The 20,621-nt window shown below is 45.1% G+C and overlaps 1 protein-coding gene across 1 annotated transcript; it reads right to left on the reverse strand.

Annotated features, from left to right (window-relative positions):
• Positions 1–426: 426 nt before the first annotated feature.
• On the reverse strand, positions 427–5,255 carry LOC125550137 (protein SOSEKI 3-like). Its single transcript, XM_048713052.1, has 7 exons — positions 4,059–5,255; positions 2,824–3,294; positions 2,483–2,731; positions 2,313–2,382; positions 2,085–2,215; positions 1,053–2,004; positions 427–934 (listed from the first exon to the last, which is right to left on the reverse strand). Exons 3-7 carry the CDS (start codon positions 2,712–2,714, stop codon positions 793–795), a joined length of 1,527 nt encoding a protein of 508 aa, XP_048569009.1. The 5' UTR covers positions 2,715–2,731; positions 2,824–3,294; positions 4,059–5,255; the 3' UTR covers positions 427–792.
• Between the last annotated feature and the right edge of the window lie 15,366 nt (positions 5,256–20,621).

A 20,621-nucleotide genomic window follows, 5' to 3' on the forward strand; every position in this document is an offset into this window, starting at 1 on the left:
TGGCCCCATCCGAATCCGATGCATCCATGAGTTGCAATATCACTAGATTCGTCATGCAGTTTTCTTTTCATAATTTTATTTCTGTAGCGTCTTTAGTTTATCCCATCAACGTATACGTACCTACCTAGCTACTGGGTGGTACATGTGCACGTATGCTATGTACCTACCGCTGCCACACCGATCTGGTGGTAGCGGTGGAGTAGACAAGAGGACTGCTCTGCTCTGCTCTAATACAGTGAGTTGAGTGAGTGGCAGCTGCCATCAGATCTGAATCTCGGTCAGCTTGCATTTGTACTCCACAAGCAACCAAGTGTATTACAGTATTAGCCAAGGAGATAGGTAGGAGTAGTAACTAACTAGACGACCAAATTTCATTCCTTCCTTGCTCTCAAAGAAAACTTCATTACTACTAGTACGACGACAACAACAACAACAACAACATTTTCATTATTATTTTCACATCAAGTTACTACCAACATATATACCTAGTAGTACTACCTGCCACATTCTGTAACAACCAACTGCCAACATATATAGCTAGGTACTCCCTCCGTTCCATAATTCTTGTCGTGGTGGTTTTAATTCAAACAACGACAAGAATCAGGAACGGAGGGAGTCGACAACATCTTGTGCTGTTTATTACCTCCGATCCACACTAAATTCACAGCCAAACAAGAAAAGAAAAGAAGAGGAAGAAGAAGAAGAGCTGTGCCCAGTTCCAATCCGAAACAGACGTACTGCTGAGTTTCTTGAAGCAATTCATTATACCTTAATTTCTTCCATCTTCGTCGCCTATTCGTCCCGGAACGACACCACCTTTGAACAAGAGGCCGTCCTTCCCGACGACGGCTCGCTCGTCCTCTTGCTCGCGCTTCTCGACAGGTTGCTGTTAAACCCTTTCGGCCACGCTTCTTCTTCTTCTTCGCAAATAACTCTGCAATCGTGCTACGTGCTTCAGGATTGATATATACGGAGAAAAAGTATGCAGGCACGAACATGTACAGACAGATAATGATGTAAACCAAGGCGATCGATCGGCTTTACGTGCGTACCCTTCCTGGTGACTGCGCGACGAAGAAGAAGAGCGTTTAAGTGCACCGTCGAGCAGGCGGCCACTGCAATTTTCTGCAGGCTTGAGCGCGCCGAGAGGACACAGCTCCGGAGACAACGGGTACTCGAGCTGCGGGAAACACGGCTTGTAGGACGACGTCTGCATCAAGCCGAAGCCGCCGGGGTGACTCGGCCCGCAGGCCATGAGGCGCATCAGCAGGTTGGCCGGCTTCAGCCTGCCACTGACGGAGCCGCCCGTGGCAGCAGCAGCAGCGGCAGCCCTGTCGTCCTCCACCGGCAGAGGAAGGCACCTCCTCCTGCCGGCCGCCTCCGCCCGGATGAGGGACTGCAGGGTCCCGCTCCTCCTGCTGCGAGGCTGGTTCTCCCCTGCCGGCGCACGGGTGCAACGGGATTCTTCCTCATCTACGACAATCTCCGGCCCTTCCGGCGATGATGATGCTCTTGCTGTGTCCTGTCTGTGTTGCAGCTTCACGTCGTCCCACCTCGCTTTATCATCTGTTTGTGTGGCCGCGTCGCTCCCTGCCGCTGCTGGTTTGGGGGGGCTGGGTGAGCTTGTGTCTGAGGAAGCCATGCTTGCCTTGGGGGACGAGTTGCTCGACGAGCCTGAATGTGGTGGTATTCTGCATTGCTCGTCGTCCCCAATGGTGGAGGCAGATGGTGTTGACGGCGAGTCTGGCCGGGGAAGCGGCGGTGGCACCGCGACCTCTTTCATGGTTGGAACGACAGCAGCACGAGTTGTTGTTGGTGGCGGCGGCGGCACTTCCTCTTTGATGACTGGAACAGCAGGGTAAGTTGTAGGAGTAGGAGATGGAGACTTGGAAGTCCAGCCTTGGTTTGATGATCCAGGAGAAGGAGGCGAGTCTTGTTGTCGAGCCGGCTTGCAGGGCTGAACCTTTGCATTGTCTGCACATGCTGCATTATTCTGCTGATGATCTGAAACAGTAGGGTATGATGAAGTGGCAGTTTGGAAAGGCACAAATTACAGTTGCTCATGACTCATATGGAATTAATACCTGGCACTGGCAGAGGCTTTGAGTGGTCGAATGGGAGCTCGGAGCCCTTGAGAACGTACTCTGTTCCTTGCGTGGGCAGCAGCAGATCATCCGCAGACAGGTCGTGCCACACGAACCCGGTCTTGTAGCTCCTGCATTGCATCGTTGCCTTATGAATAAACACAATGTTTGTCGGACAACAGACGGGTCTCAAGATCGATGGGTATGTATATGTAGGTAGGTAGGAACCTCTTGCAGGACCAGGAATACTTGGCAGCCATGCCCTTCCCTCTCAGGGCGTCCAGCCGGCCAATCACATCTGAACAAACAAATTGCAATCATTCAAGGTAAGGCATCATCCTACAACAAACCACTAGCAGCAATGAAAATCAGGCTGCAGTAGCAGCTTACTAACTAACCTCGGAGGTAGAGGCCTTGTGGGGAGGCGAGTTGGACCTCCATGAAGTGCGGGTGCTCGAGTTGATGATTCCGGCACAGGTAGTACACCACCGCCACTCTTGTCCCCAGCTCGTGCCTCCTGGCCGGTTGTGGCTCCGGCTCCACCCTGACTGCCTTGGTGCGCATCCCGGACGGGCTGGCGCGCCGCCTCGCCCTCCCCTCCATGGCGCTCCGTGGATCCTCCAACGACATGTATGGGTGTGTAGAGTCTGATCAGTCATGATCAGAAATAGCAGAGTCAGAAGAGATCAAGACAAGGCAGGCAAGAAACAGAATGGGGGCCGAAGAACGCGGATCAGACCTGCTGCTGCTGCTGTTCCTGGATTCAGTGAGATTGTTGTGCTTGGTCTTCCCTAGCTAGCTCTGGGTTGACAAGGGGCCGAGCCCTTTTGTAAGTAGGAGGAGGAGGAGGAGGAGGAGAGGAGTGTTGAGTAAGAAAGAATGAAAGAGATACGGGGACGAGTAGTTGTTTGGTGTAGTTGCTGCGCACATGGGGCACATGTAGGATGGCCACAGTACACTTGGACTTGCTCTGCTGGGTATTGGTGTACGTGGGGGGTGAGTGAGTGAGTGAGATTTGGTTCGTTGGCAGGTTTCACTTTTACTCCATGCAATGCAGCCACCTTTCCTCTTTCCTGAGCACTGCTTTGCCTTTGCATCTTCAGCCTTTTCCACATACCCCCATGCTTGCTTCCACTGCAGACCTGCCTGGTGAGTGGAGCGCCTCTTGGGTCTCGCCCTCTTTGATTTGATTCCCCTCACCTGGAGCTAGCTGATACAATATACACGTAAGATAATTCCTTTCATACTCACCACTAGTGCAGTTACACATAAATTTTCCAATCAAGTGACAAATTTGGATGTATAAAGAAATTCGGATGCATAGAGCTGAGATACATCCTTGATTTAGCACAACACAAATTAACCTCAACATTATCTGGAATAAATGAGCAGCTCCTCTCGTTGGTCCATCCGTTTCTGTATGTCTTCTCTTCTATAATGCAAAGGCAGAGCTCCTGCTATTCCCGTCAAAAAAAGAAAAGAAAAGAAAAGTAGAACCAATTTCCAATAATGGCTACTTCCTAGCATCTTATATTATCCCCCTGGTCCTAACCACTCTAGCAGAGCAGACATGAGCGACTAATAAGGTGACCAATCTTTACATGCATCATCATGTTATGCAAAGAGCAATCCAGTGAGAAGTAACTAGTTGCTGAGTTTGGTAGTATACCACTTTTCAGGATTCCTCCTAGAAAAGGGGCATAATTATAATTATTGTTAGTTATTATCCCACTTTGTCCTTTGGCTGAATGGAATGTCAACTAATCAGCACGTCTAATCAACCAAATGCCTATCTGCCACACAACTCAGAAATCACAATCGTACTCGTGTGCGCCATTTAAAGAGTAGCTACAGAGAACGCCTACGTGGATGATAAAGCTATAAATTGTGTACCGTTGATATGTTGAAATGTGCTGGAGAGACGCAAAGTCATGAAACAAGTAAATAGCCAAGAGGATTTGAAATGGTACGTACATGAAATGGGCAGCTGTCAGTAGTGCAAAGCGCAGCTCAGTGAGAAGTATAACCCTTTTGAGGACTCTGTCTTTTTGGCTGAACGGAATGTCAACAAAGCAGCACGTCACGTCTAATCAACCTGATGCATGTCTGCCATAACACCTCATCAACTAGACCCTCCCCATGCTGGAAGATCTCCGTCGAAAGTTGCAGCTGAGCTATAAACATAAATGTTTCATTGAGGCATGTAAGTAAGTAGATGCAATTCAGAATTCAGTTAAGCAAATACTCCTAGGGAGATCCATAATCCATAGCATGCATTCATATTCATATGGTAGTAGAAAACAGGACTCAGAGGTCATGATTGTACTTATGTGCGTCACCTAAAGAATAGAGCTGGGCATAGAACACCTATGTAGATGATACAGCTAAAAATTGTGTACGTACCAGTCATATGTTGAGATGTGGTGGAGAGACGCAAAGTCATGAAGGAAGTAAATAGCCAGGAAGGATATGACAATTTGAAATCAGTACAACATTTCCTTACAGGAATGGCAGCTGTCAGTAGTGCTAAGAAAATTAATTGATTGAATTGAAAATGTACTTTTAGCAGCTCCAAACAATAGTACATTGACGGCTGCCAGGATTTCGTTGAAAGTGATGCCGACTGAACCGTCTGTTGATAAAATCGAAGACATGGTCCTACTTGTGTGCGTGTCGAAATGAAATAAATCGGAATCAATGCCGAGAGGAGGACCTAACCTAAGCAGATGATAAATAGAGATATGAATCTTGGACCGCTCGCTGCAATGGAGGATCACAAAGTCGTGGAATGAAGTAAACAGGCAAAATGATGTGAGTTAATACCATCATTCCCTACGCCGGCTACGGGAAATGAGCAAGTGCTAATAAACTAGTACTCCCTCCGTAAACTAATACAAGAGCGTTTAGAATACTAAAGTAGTGATCTAAATGCTCTTATATTAGTTTACAGAGGGAGTAGTAATGGAATGAGCGGAACGAGTAGTGCACTTGGGAACACTGAGGTGCTGAGCTATACATACATTGCTGGTCACCAAAATTTGATACTGACTGAATCATCTAGAGTATTACTATGTGAAACTAGCAACAAGATTCAGAGTTTCAGACACGATGTATTGTATACAACACCTTATGCTCGAGAATGAATCACCGGAGCAGCTCGACCTTCTTCTTCCTCCTCCCCTTGAGGAAGAGGAAGAGGAAGAGGAAGAGGAAGAGGAAGACCTCCCTGTCGACCAGATCCATCGCAGTCACGGCGACTCCGGCATTGAGCCTCCCTGTTTGTTTGTGTCCAAGAACCAGTCGAAACGCATTCAGATAATGCAGGTTGCTGTGCTTTGGCTTGAGCACCTCCACCAAGATCCATTCAGATAATAAAGGGGGAAATCCTCGGCCTCTGCATCAGAAAGATGCATACATGGATACACCTGCCTGCCTCATGGTCTTCACGGTGCTGGTGTGGTGTATGTTGCAATGGCGCAGCGCAGGAGGTTACCGGGGATGGGGAAATGGTTGATGGCGCTGCGCATCAGGACGTGGAAGAGGCGCAGTCGAGCGGCGAGGAGAGGGAGCGTAGGGTTAGGAGGAGGAAGGCGATGAGGATGATGGCGGCGACGGCGTGGGTGGAGGAGGAGACCAACGTCCTGCGCGCCCCAGAAGCGGCGGTCGGGTCCATGGCGACGGCCATGGATGGACGACGGCGAGATCTGGTTGGGCCAACCCACCGAGAAGCATTTGTGGGCACTGATGATGGGTCAAGTGTTCGTCCGGCCCATCACCGTTTCTTCTTTCGAGCACAGTCTACTTTCAAATGGCCTCTTCCCATTTCTCCAAAAAAAAATGGCCTCTTCCCATAAAAAAAACTTTAAATTGGCCTCTTTTATGGCCAAAAAATGAAATATATATATATATAAATAAATGGAATTGCAACCTATGACACACTATAGCTTACCATCTAAACGGCCTCACACATGTAATACATAGTGAGCAATACTTCCTTCGTTCCATAATGTAGTGCATATTTTGTTTAACAAGACAAACTTTGCAAACTTTGATCAAGTCTATGAAGAAAACTATTTATATTTACAATACCAAACATAAAGAATTTCCAAAAGATTTCACCTTTATTGACCCTTCATTTTCGCACCATCTGCAACACTTTATCGCTTCGCCAACATCACCGGGAAAAATCAACTTAAGTAGCAGCACCCCTGCCTCGATCAAGAACTTGAGCGGAGGTGCCCCACCCACACTCGCGCACAAGAATTGGGGTCATGCACACCCTCGATATTGACCATCCCTTTAAGATTGTATTTTGTCGGTGTGAGTGACAACTTGCCCAATGAAACCGAGGGAGGCAATAGAGATTTTACAGATTAAATTGTGTAAAATATTTGATGCAATAAATAAGTTATAATGTTTTTTAATCATTTCTTTTTGCTATCAAGAGCTTATGTTACTTTAAATAGAGGGAGGGATACATGGATTTGCAAACAATCAGAAAATAATGAATAGATGATTACATCTTGTCCAGAGATATATCCTTCTATCCTTTGTAGCTTGCTTGACGCATTGATCCGCAGCATCAAGCATAAGTTGCAATACACCATCCGCAAAGATGTGCAATCTCATAATGTATTTTTTTTCAATCAAATTTATGCATGTACAATTTATCCTGAACATTTTTCCTAATTTGCAACCCTTGCTAAAAATGATAAAATTATTTTATCTATAAAATTATTATAAAATAACTTTTCTGTTTTTGCTATTTTATTCAATAACACAGAGTAGAAAATTATTTTTTTAATTTCATTATGACAAAATCTTGTATAAAAACATTGTACTGAACTAAATTATTTAAATGTAAGCAAACATCAAAGTTATTAATTTCACATTCATTTGGGATTTTTTGCACCACTTACGTGTACCATAATGTGTTTTAATATATGTTTATGTCTATTTAAGTCTATAATATATGGTTCTAATGAATATACTCATAAAATATTTTTAAATATGAATGTATACTTTCTTAATAAGTAATATAAAATCCTAGAATGTGTGAGGTGAAAAGGGGTGATTTTCCTTCAAATGTACTTCTCTCTCGCTAGTTGGCATTCCTGTGTGTTTTCTCCAAATCTTCAACTTATGCCCTACACAGTTTTAAATGGTTAGCGAGCATGCATGATTTGTCCATTTTTATAAGGTGTTAGTGACGATCCACATGTATATGAGATTAATCGTAGCCTTTTAGATAAGTAAGAGTGTTGAATCCAAAGAGAAGCGCAAGGAATTGACAGGTAAGTTTTAGCAAGATTTCATTGTAAATGTTGTAGAGATAATTGAGGTTGTTTGATAGCATTGTAACAACATAAATAGTAACAATAGTAATAGACTACAGCAAGTGGTATAATCCTTATTGTTGGGTTTCGTAGTAATTTCAAAAAAATTCCTACGCACACGCAAGATCATGGTGATGCATAGCAACGAGAGGGGGAGAGTGTGATCTACGTACCCTTGTAGATCGACAACGGAAGCGTTAACTTAGTTGATGTAGTCGTACGTCTCCACGGCCCGACCGATCAAGCACCGAAACTACGGCACCTCCGAGTTCTAGCACACGTTCAGCTCGATGACGATCCCCGGACTCCGATCCAGCAAAGTGTCGGGGAAGAGTTCCGTCAGCACGACGGCGTGGTGACGATCTTGATGTACTGCCGTCGCAGGGCTTCGCCTAAGCACCGCTACAATATTATCGAGGACTATGGTGGAAGGGGCACCGCACACGGCTAAGAATATGATCACGTGGATCAACTTGTGTGTCAAGGGGTGCCCCCTGCCCCCGTATATAAAGGATCAAGGGGAGGAGGCCGGCCGGCCTCTATGGCGTGCCAAGGAGGAGTCCTCCTAGTAGGAGTAGGACTCCTACTAGGAGGGGGAAAGAAGTGAGGAGGGAGAAGGAAAGGGGGGCGCCGCCCCACCTCTCCTAGTCCAATTCGGACCAGGGGGGAGGAGGCGCGCGGCCCACCTTCGGCTGCCCCTCTCTCTTTCCACTAAGGCCCATATGGCCCATTACTTCTCCCGGGGGGTCCGGTAACCCTCCGGCTCTCCGGTTTTCTCCGAAATCACCCGGAACACTTCTGGTGTCTGAATATAGCCGTCCAATATATCAATCTTTATGTCTCGACCATTTCGAGACTCCTCGTCATGTCCGTGATCACATCCGGGACTCCGAACTAACTTCGGTACATCAAAACTCATAAACTCATAATATAACTGTCATCGAAACCTTAAGCGTGCGAACCCTACGGGTTCGAGAACAATGTAGACATGACCAAGACACGTCTCCGGTCAATAACCAATAGCGGAACCTAGATGCTCATATTGGCTCATACATATTCTACGAAGATCTTTATCGGTCAGACCGCATAACAACATACGTTGTTCCCTTTGTCATCGGTATGTTACTTGCCCGAGATTCGATCGTCGGTATCTCAATACCTAGTTCAATCTCGTTACCGGCAAGTCTCTTTACTCGTTCCGTAATACATCATCTCGCAACTAACTCATTAGTTGCAATGCTTGCAAGGCTTATGTGATGTGCATTACCGAGAGGGCCCAGAGATACCTCTCCGACAATCGGAGTGACAAATCCTAATCTCGAAATACGCCAACCCAACCTGTACCTTTGGAGACACCTATAGAGTACCTTTATAATCACCCATTTACGTTGTGACGTTTGGTAGCACACAAAGTGTTCCTCCGGCAAACAGGAGTTGCATAATCTCATAGTCATAGGAACATGTATAAGTCATGAAGAAAGCAATAGCAACATACTAAACGATCGGGTGCTAAGCTAATGGAATGGGTCATGTCAATCAGATCATTCAACTAATGATGTGATCCCGTTAATCAAATAACAACTCTTTGTCCATGGTTAGGAAACATAACCATCTTTGATTAACGAGCTAGTCAAGTAGAGGCATACTAGTGACACTCTGTTTGTCTATGTATTCACACATGTATTATGTTTCCGGTTAATACAATTCTAGCATGAATAATAAACATTTATCATGATATAAGGAAATAAATAATAACTTTATTATTGCCTCTAGGGCATATTTCCTTCAGTCTCCCACTTGCACTAGAGCCAATAATCTAGATTACACAGTAATGATTCTAACACCCATGGAGCCTTGGTGCTGATCATGTTTTGCTCGTGGAAGAGGCTTAGTCAACGGGTCTGCAACATTCAGATTCATATGTATCTTGCAAATCTCTATGTCTCCCACCTGGACTAGATCCCGGATGGAATTGAAGCGTCTCTTGATGTGCTTGGTTCTCTTGTGAAATCTGGATTCCTTTGCCAAGGCAATTGCACCAGTATTGTCACAAAAGATTTTCATTGGACCCGATGCACTAGGTATGACACCTAGATCGGATATGAACTCCTTCATCCAGACTCCTTCATTTGCTGCTTCCGAAGCAGCTATGTACTCCGCTTCACATGTAGATCCCGCCACAACGCTTTGTTTAGAACTGCACCAACTGCCAGCTCCACCGTTTAATGTAAACACGTATCCGGTTTGTGATTTAGAATCGTCCGGATCAGTGTCAAAGCTTGCATCAACGTAACCTTTTACGATGAGCTCTTTGTCACCTCCATATATGAGAAACATATCCTTAGTCCTTTTCAGGTATTTCAGGATGTTCTTGACCGCTGTCCAGTGATCCACTCCTGGATCACTTTGGTACCTCCCTGCTAAACTTATAGCAAGGCACACATCAGGTCTGGTACACAGCATTGCATACATGATAGAGCCTATGGCTGAAGTATAGGGAACATCTTTCATTTTCTCTCTATCTTCTGCAGTGGTCGGGCATTGAGTCTTACTCAACTTCACACCTTGTAACACAGGCAAGAACCCTTTCTTTGCTTGATCCATTTTGAACTTCTTCAAAACTTTGTCAAGGTATGTGCTTTGTGAAAGTCCAATTAAGCGTCTTGATCTATCTCTATAGATCTTAATGCCTAATATGTAAGCAGCTTCACCGAGGTCTTTCATCGAAAAACTCTTATTCAAGTATCCCTTTATGCTATCCAGAAATTCTATATCATTTCCAATTAGTAATATGTCATCCACATATAATATCAAAAATGCTACAGAGCTCCCACTCACTTTCTTGTAAATACAGGCTTCTCCAAAAGTCTGTATAAAACCAAATGCTTTGATCACACTATCAAAGCGTTTATTCCAACTCCGAGAGGCTTGCACCAGTCCATAAATGGATCGCTGGAGCTTGCACACTTTGTTAGCTCCCTTTGGATCGACAAAACCTTCTGGTTGCATCATATACAACTCTTCTTTCAGAAATCCATTCAGGAATGCAGTTTTGACATCCATCTGCCAAATTTCATAATCATAAAATGCGGCAATTGCTCATGATTCGGATAGACTTAAGCATCGCTACGGGTGAGAAGGTCTCATCGTAGTCAATCCCTTGAACTTGCCGAAAACCTTTTGCGACAAGTCGAGCTTTGTAGACAGTAATATTACCGTCAGCGTCAGTCTTCTTCTTGAAGATCCATTTATTCTCAATTGCTTGCCGATCATCGGGCAAGTCAACCAAAGTCCATACTTTGTTCTCATACATGGATCCCATCTCAGATTTCATGGCTTCAAGCCATTTTGTGGAATCTGGGCTCACCATCGCTTCTTCATAGTTCGTAGGTTCATCATGATCTAGTAGCATGACATCCAGAACAGGATTACCGTACCACTCTGGCGCGGATCTCACTCTGGTTGATCTACGAGGTTCAGTAGTATCTTGTTCTGAAGTTTCATGATCATCATCATTAGCTTCCTCACTAACTGGTGTAGGTGTCAAAGAAACAGTTTTCTGTGATGCACTACTTTTCAATAAGGGAGCAGGTACAGTTACCTCGTCAAGTTCTACTTTCCTCCCACTCACTTCTTTCGAGAGAAACTCCTTCTCCAGAAAGTTTCTGAACTTAGCAAAAAAAGTCTTGCCTTCGGATCTGTGATAGAAGGTGTATCCAATAGTCTCCTTTGGATACCCTATGAAGACACATTTCTCCGATTTGGGTTCGAGCTTATCAGATTGAAGCTTTTTCACATAAGCATCGCAGCCCCAAACTTTCAGAAACGACAACTTTGGTTTCTTGCCAAACCATAGTTCATAAGGTGTCGTCTCAACGGATTTTGATGGTGCCCTATTTAACGTGAATGCAGCCGTCTCCAAAGCATAACCCCAAAACGATAGCGGTAAATCAGTAAGAGACATCATAGATCACACCATATCTAGTAAAGTACGATTATGACATTCGGACACACCATTACGCTGTGGTGTTCCGGGTGGCGTGAGTTGTGAAACTATTCCGTATTGTTTCAAATGTACACCAAACTCGTAACTCAAATATTCTCCTCCACGATCAGATCGTAGAAACTTTATTTTCTTGTTACGATGATTTTCAACTCCACTCTGAAATTCTTTGAACTTTTCAAACATTTCAGACTTATGTTTCATTAAGTAGATATACCCATATCTGCTTAAGTCATCTGTGAAGGTGAGAAAATAACGATATCCGCCACGAGCCTCAATATTCATCGGACCACATACATCTGTATGTATGATTTCCAACAAATCTGTTGCTCCCTCCATAGTACCGGAGAACGGTGTTTTAGTCATCTTGCCCATGAGGCACGGTTCGCAAGTACCAAGTGATTCATAATCAAGTGGTTCCAAAAGTCCATCAGTATGGAGTTTCTTCATGCGCTTTACACCGATATGACCTCAACGGTAGTGCCACAAATAAGTTGCACTATCATTATCAACTCTGCATCTTTTGGCTTCAACACTATGAATATGTGTGTCACTACTATCGAGATTCAATAGACCACTCCTTAAGGGTGCATGACCATAAAAGATATTACTCATATAAATAGAACAACCATTATTCTAAGATTTAAATGAATAACCGTCTCGCATCAAACAAGATCCAGATATAATGTTCATGCTTAACGCTGGCACCAAATAACAATTATTTAGGTCTAATATTAATCCCGAAGGTAGATGTAGAGGTAGCGTGCCGACTGCGATCACATCGACTTTGGAACCGTTTCCCACACGCATCGTCACCTCGTCCTTAGCCAATCTTCGCTTAATCCGTAGTCCCTGTTTCAAGTTGCAAATATTAGCAACAGAACCAGTATCAAATACCCAGGTGCTACTGCGAGCATTAGTAAGGTACACATCAATAACATGTATATCACATATACCTTTGTTCACCTTGCCATCCTTCTTATCCACCAAATACTTGGGGTAGTTCCGCTTCGAGTGACCAGTCTGCTTGTAGTAGAAGCACTCAGTTTCAGGCTTAGGTCCAGGTTTGGGTTTCTTCTCTTGAGTAGCAACTTGCTTGCTGTTCTTTTTGAAGTTCCCCTTCTTCTTCCCTTTGCCCTTTTTCTTGAAACCAGTGGTCTTGTTGACCATCAACACTTGATGCTCCTTCTTGATTTCTACCTCCGCAGCTTTCAGCATTGCGAAGAGCTCGGGAATAGTCTTATTCATCCCTTGCATATTATAGTTCATCACGAAGCTCTTGTAGCTTGGTGGCAGTGATTGGAGAATTCTGTCAATGACGCAATCATCTGGAAGATTAACTCCCAATTGAATCAAGTGATTATTATACCCAGACATTTTGAGTATATGCTCACTGACAGAACTGTTCTCCTCCATCTTGCAGCTATAGACTTATTGGAGACTTCATATCTCTCAATCCGTACATTTGCTTTAAATATTAACTTCAACTCCTGGAACATCTCATATGCTCCATGACGTTCAAAACGTCGTTGAAGTCCCGATTCTAAGCCATAAAGCATGGCACACTGAACTATCGAGTAGTCATCAGCTTTGCTCTGCCAGATGTTCATAACATCTGCTGTTGCTCCAGCAGCAGGCCTGGCACCCAGCGGTGCTTCCAGGACGTAATTCTTCTGTGCAGCAATGAGGATAATCCTCAAGTTACGGACCCAGTCCATGTAATTGCTACCATCATCTTTCAACTTTGCTTTCTCAAGGAACGCATTAAAATTCAACGGAACAACAGCACGGGCCATCTATCTACAATCAAGCATAAACGAGCAAGATACTATCAGGTACTAAGTTTCATGATAAATTTAGGTTCAAATAATTTACTTAAAGAACTCCCACTTAGATAGACATCCCTCTAATCCTCTAAGTGATTACGTGATCCAAATCAACTAAACCATGTCTGATCATCACGTGAGATGGAGTAGTTTCATTGGTGAACATCACTATGTTGATCATATCTAGTATATGATTCACGCTCGACCTTTCGGTCTCCGTGTTCCGAGGCCATATCTGTATATGCTTGGCTCGTCAAGTATAACCTGAGTATTCCGCGTGTGCAACTGTTTTGCACCCGTTGTATTTGAACGTAGAGCCTATCACACCCGATCATCACATGGTGTCTCAGCACGAAGAACTTTCGCAACGATGCATACTCAAGGAGAACACTTCTTGATAATTAGTGAGAGATCATCTTATAATGCTACCGTCAATCAAAGCAAGATAAGATGCATAAAAGATAAACATCATATGCAATCAATATAAGTGATATGATATGGCCATCATCATCTTGTGCTTGTGATCTCCATCTTCGAAGCACCATCGTGATCACCATCGTCACCGGCGCGACACCTTGATCTCCATCGTAGCATCGTTGTCGTCTCACCAATCTTATGCTTCCACGACTATCGCTACCGCTTAGTGATAAAGTAAAGCATTACAGCGCGATTGCATTGCATACAATAAAGCGACAACCATATGGCTCCTGCCAGTTGCCGATAACTCGGTTACAAAACATGATCATCTTATACAATAAAATTTAGCATCATGTCTTGACCATATCACATCACAACATGCCCTGCAAAAACAAGTTAGACGTCCTCTACTTTGTTGTTGCAAGTTTTACATGGCTGCTACGGGCTTAAGCAAGAATCAATCTTACCTACGCATCAAAACCACAACGATAGTTTGTCAAGTTGGTGCTGTTTTAACCTTCGCAAGGACCGGGCGTAGCCACACTCGGTTCAACTAAAGTTGGAGAAACTGTCACCCGCAAGCCACCTATGTGCAAAGCACGTCGGAAGAACCGGTCTCGCGTAAGCGTACGCGTAATGTCGGTCCGGGCCGTTTCATCCAACAATACCGCCGAACCAAAGTATGACATGCTGGTAAGCAGTATGACTTATATCGCCCACAACTCACTTGTGTTCTACTCGTGCATATAACATCAACATATAAAACCTAGGCTCGGATGCCACTATTGGGTTTCGTAGTAATTTCAAAAAAAATCCTACGCACACGCAAGATCATGGTGATGCATAGCAACGAGAGGGGGAGAGTGTGATCTATGTACCCTTGTAGATCGACAACGGAAGCGTTAACTTAGTTGATGTAGTCGTACGTCTCCACGGCCCGACCGATCAAGCACCGAAACTACGGCACCGCCGAGTTCTAGCACACGTTCAGCTCGATGACGATCCCCAGGCTCCGATCCAGCAAAGTGTCGGGGAAGAGTTCCGTCAGCACGACGGCGTGGTGACGATCTTGATGTACTGCCGTCGCAGGGCTTCGCCTAAGCACCGCTACAATATTATCGAGGACTATGGTGGAAGGGGCACCGCACACGGCTAAGAATATGATCACATGGATCAACTTGTGTGTCAAGGGGTGCCCCCTGCCCCCGTATATAAAGGATCAAGGGGAGGAGGCCGGCCGGCCTCTATGGCGCGCCAAGGAGGAGTCCTCCTCCTAGTAGGAGTACTAGGAGGGGGAAAGAAGTGGGGAGGGAGAAGGAAAGGGGGGCGCCGCCCCCCCTCTCCTAGTCCAATTCGGACCAGGGGGGAGGAGGCGCGTGGCCCACCTTTGGCTGCCCCTCTCTCTTTCCACTAAGGCCCATATGACCCATTACTTCTGGGGGGGGGTTCCGGTAACCCTCCGGCTCTTCGGTTTTCTCCGAAATCACCCGGAACACTTCCGGTGTCCGAATATAGCCGTCCAATATATCAATCTTTATGTCTCGACCATTTCGAGACTCCTCGTCATGTCCGTGATCACATCCGGGACTCCGAACTAACTTCGGTACATCAAAACTCATAAACTCATAATATAACTGTCATCGAAACCTTAAGCGTGCGGACCCTACGGGTTCGAGAACAATGTAGACATGAACGAGACACGTCTCCGGTCAATAACCAATAGGGAACCTGGATGCTCATATTGGCTCCTACATATTGTACGAAGATCTTTATCGGTCAGACCGCATAACAACATGCGTTGTTCCCTTTGTCATCGGTATGTTACTTGCCCGAGATTCGATCGTCGGTATCTCAATACCTAGTTCAATCTCGTTACCGGCAAGTCTCTTTACTCGTTCCGTAATACATCATCTCACAACTATAACTCATTAGTTGCAATGCTTGCAAGGCTTATGTGATGTGCATTACCGAGAGGGCCCAGAGATACCTCTCCGACAATCGGAGTGACAAATCCTAATCTCGAAATACACCAACCCAACATGTACCTTTGGAGACATCTGTAGAGTACCTTTATAATCACCCATTTACGTTGTGACGTTTGGTAGCACACAAAGTGTTCCTCCGGCAAACGGGAGTTGCATAATCTCGTAGTCATAGGAACATGTATAAGTCATGAAGAAAGCAACAGCAACATACTAAACGATCGGGTGCTAAGCTAATGGAATGGGTCATGTCAATCAGATCATTCAACTAATGATGTGATCCCGTTAATCAAATGACAACTCTTTGTCCATGGTTAGGAAACATAACCATCTTTGATTAATGAGCTAGTCAAGTAGAGGCATACTAGTGACACTCTGTTTGTCTATGTATTCACACATGTATTATGTTTCCGGTTAATACAATTCTAGCATGAATAATAAACATTTATCATGATATAAGGAAATAAATAATAACTTTATTATTGCCTCTAGGGCATATTTCCTTCACTTATGTGTGCTAAGGACAAGCCGGTTGTGTTTCATATAGTAGTTACCGCTCTTGAGGACACATGCAAAATTTTGTCAAGTTACTTTCACCATAATTCATTAAGTTACCATTCATTGATTTGATAAGTATTGTGTGGGTGTACCCAAGCTAAGGCATTGTACTTAGTTGAACAAATACCGACTTATGATTATACCCTCCATGCAAGCATACACAAAAACAAGAGAAGTAATCTAACATTCTTAAGAAGTGGCTCCCCACTTCTCCCTATTATCTCATCATGCACACTGTCCACATCAGCATGTTGCCATGTCAATGTTCTAAGATAAATCTAATCATAATGTTAAACATCATGATCCAAAACAGTCCCTTACGGAATAATTCATAAACTGTTAGACTTCTATCACTCCCACAACCCTTCATTTGCAAATTAATTCTACAATTTCTTCCCTAGGCCCTAAGATGGTGATGTGTCATGTAGTTGACTTTCACATGACACCACTAGAGGAAGAACAACCCAACATATCATGGAAACACTAAACGGTATTCAACTTCACATGATTACTAGCAACAAGACTTCTGTCATGTCCTCTAGAACTAATGGATCTACTCATAAGACATCATATGGATCATGATCAGTGGCTACAAATGTGTGATTAACAATCCGAACATAACAATTGTTCACCAATACATCTCCTATGCACCAACTACAAGGTGTAATCAACACATGATAGTACTCCCAACAATCAATCTGAGGTTTGATATAAAGATTGAGAACATGGATAAACTAGGGTTTGCAGATGAGATAGTGCTAGTGAAGATGTCGATGAAGATGATGATTGCAATGATGAATGGAGTGTTGGTGATAATTAATGATGACTTCGATTCCCCCTCTGGGAGGGAAGTTTTCCCGACAGAATCACTCCCGAGAGATCAAAAGTGCTCTCCCTCGATTCCGCCTCGAAGAAGGCAGCGAAAAATCCCAAGGAATTTTTTGATTTTTCTAGGGTAAATAGAGTTTTATGGTTAAAGGGAATCAGGAGAGGAGCCACTAGGGGCCACCTCCCTCGACCTTCTTCTTCCTCCCATCGAGGAAGACCTCCCTGTCGACTAGCTCGCGCATGGAGCCAGCGAAGTCCATGGGACTCCGCCATTGAGCCTTTTTGTCGGTGTCAAAACCGGCGGATCTCGGGTAGGGGGTCCCGAACTGTGCGTCTAGGCCGGATGGTAACAGGAGGCAGGGAACAAGATGTTTTACCCAGGTTCGGGCCCTCTTGATGGAGGTAAAACCTACGCCCTGCTTGATTAATATTGATGATATGGGTAGTACAAGAGTAGATCTACCACGAGATCAAGGAGGCTAAACCCTCGAAGCTAGCCTACGGTATGATTGTATGTATATATTGTATATCTATCGACTAGCCTGGCCTCGGTTTATATAATGCACCGGAGGCCTAGGATAACAAGAGTCCTAGCCGAATACGCCGGTGGGGAGAAGTCCTTGTCTTGATCGCCAAGTCTTGTGGAATCTTCCTTGTATGCGGTAGCCGTCCGAACTGGCCCATGAGTATACGGCCACGGGGGTCCTCGGCCCAATCTAATAGATCGGGAGACGACGTGGTGAGTACCCCCTAGTCCAGGACACCGTCAGTAGCCCCCTGAACCGGTCTTCAAGTTAGGGACGCTCCTCGATTCTTCCGAACTGTTCTTCATCTTCGGTCGTCGGTTTTGAGAACTGGTTCAACAAATCTTCTCATCTTCGATCTTGAGGATCGCCGAAATGCATTCGGCGAGTTTACACGTCGGGTATCCGAGGAGCCCCTTTAAGTTTCCGGCCTTTATCAATGCCTTGTTATTTTTATGCCACACCTCGGGTTTGAAGTTGTTCCCGGGAGGCAGTGTCCTCTTGCGTCAGAGCTCTAACGCCGGACTGCATTCGAGGTATCTTTTGCGGCCGAGCACCAATGCCGGACCGCTTCCGAGCTCCAACACCGGAAAGTATCCGAGCTCCAACGCCGGACTGTATCCGAGCTCCAATGCCAGACTATATCCGAGCTCCAACGCCGGACAGTGTCCCAGCTCCAACGCCGGAAAGTATCCGAGCTCCAACATCGGACTATGTCCAAGCTCCAACGCCGGACTGTATCCGAGCTCCAATGCCGGACTATATCCGAGCTCCAACGCCGGACTATATCTGAGGTGTCATATCACCTTGGTTCAAAAAAGTTGAAGGAGTTTAGCCGAGCTTAATGCCGGGAGTGCCCTCTATGGAGCCAGCCACTAGTGCCCGAGCTTTATGCCGGGCTGCTTCCGAGGTGGTGCACCACCCCGAATGTGGGCCGATTTTTGTGAATATTTTTATTGGTGCAATTTATTCTCTGCCGAGATATATAGCCAGTAGCCCTCAAGGTGTGTATCAGTCTAAAACCTGAGATGCACTTGAAGGATGACGTAAGACCGCTGATCCCAGTAGCCGCTGAGTCTCAGGTTGATTTGCAAAACCGGCCTGAGGATCAAGTCCTAGCTCGACAGAATACTTCGGGACACTAAAAGCGGCGTGCTCAGTCCTCGAGACTCAGGTTGGGTGCGGCCGACCAACCTGAGGATCAAAATCTCCTCGAAAACTATATTGCACATAAAATTTTCTGCATTGGACAAGCAATGCAGTAGCCCCCGAGACACTGGTCGGGTGGCAACACCAGATCAGGGGATCGATGTGCCCCTTTAATATTTGTAAATAATAAGCCCGAAGCCCAGTAGCCCCCGAGTCTTAATGCAGGCACGGGTGGCCGAATTAAGGATCAATATCCATAGTAAAATCACAAATTATGTGTAATGACTCTATGTATCCAAGTACTTTACGTCATTAATGCTCGGATCCGCATTGTACAGAACTTTGTTGACCGACCATCGGTTTCCACCTCCTTGGCTAGTAGCCGAGGAGTGTTTGTCCTACTTTATAAAGCCTTTATGAGGGCAAAGATTTACGACAAACAAGGCAATCTGGCCACACGGTTTTATAAACAAAGGTACGCAGAGAGATATGTTATATTACTGTTTAACAGAAGAAATGTATTTCAAAGAAAATAGTCCCGCTATCGGTTCCTTTCTTTGGGTTGTCATGCTGAGCATGATCATGAAACCTCAGTTCGAATGTTAGAGCAAAATATCGAGGATTTAGTTTGGGAGGCCAGTTAATAGCCCCCGGTAGTGTTCGGCGACAGTCGAGGTCAAGCCGTAAACACTTCGGCCAATGTTATGAATGGCCCGTCATAGTCATCGGATCGCTGACCAGTTTACGCTTATTGTGACAGTCAGTTTTCGGCTTTCTCCACTAAGGTGCTTAACCATGTGAGCTGGAAGCACAATCACAGTGGTTCTCCCTTTGCACGCCTAGCCGAACAAAACGGAACGTAGGAAGCAAGTGCAGGAGCCGGGCAACACAATTATTGACCGAAGACACAATTCGAAACCGATGCATATATAGCAATATCTGAGAATGTTTTTGCCGAATCCCTAAAGGTGTCCGGCGTTGCACTGCGAGACTAATGCTGGAAAAGCACAAATAGTTTAAAAGTGCCAAAAAGCTTGGAAAACCAAGAAACGTCAGTAAAAACATGACGTCCGAACAAGATCAAGTGTTCGGTGCCAATCCGAAAATTGGTCTTAGAAAAAAGAAGTGCTTCTGTCGTCCTTTAACATGACACATCCTATCTCAAGACTTCGAGCGGGTCAGCCTACGGCTTCAACCTCCTATCCCGAGGGCAGAGTACTTCTCATTAGGCCAGTTTAGCAAACTAAACTCTAGCGGCTTTGAGAGAGAAATTAGGCTCCCCGGCTAGTGACCACACACTCGCGTCGAAAAAAGGAGTGATAAATAATAATAATAGAACTTTGCAACGACTGAGAAGAAGAACACTTATATAAAACGGCTCAAATAAACTTAAGAGCCCCCAAGTGACTTGGGTAGAAGAATGATTGCATGTACCGAAGTACTTATATCATATCTATGTTCAACCGAACTTTAAACGCGTCTTAACCGACCGTCGACTTCTCCCTCTTCGGTTAAGGACTGAAAAGTGTTATGTACTCCATCGGTCGAGAATATCGACGGTGTTTCCAATAACCAGGCAATCAGGCCATAAGGCTATAACAGACAAAGCGCGCTCAGGGAACTTATGCTATATTACTGCGAAGAGTAAGAAGCATCTTCGAAGAAAATAGTACCCCCACCGATACCTTTCTTCGGTGCTCATTGTTATTATGAGACTTGTGCAATAGATTTTTTGTACTCGTGAGTTCCATTGTGTGCCGACCATCATTGAATAACTATAAGAGCGCTAGCTTTCGGCTTCACCCAGTCTGAGGTCCGGCTCGGGTGACCCGATTGTGACAATCGCAGAGGTGCTCCCTTTACTCCCTAGCCGAACAATCGGGAACGTAGGGGTAAATACAGGAGCGAGGCAAC

This window comes from Triticum urartu, chromosome 4 (assembly GCF_003073215.2).
Source record: "Triticum urartu cultivar G1812 chromosome 4, Tu2.1, whole genome shotgun sequence".
In the NCBI taxonomy this organism is placed as follows: domain Eukaryota; kingdom Viridiplantae; phylum Streptophyta; class Magnoliopsida; order Poales; family Poaceae; genus Triticum; species Triticum urartu.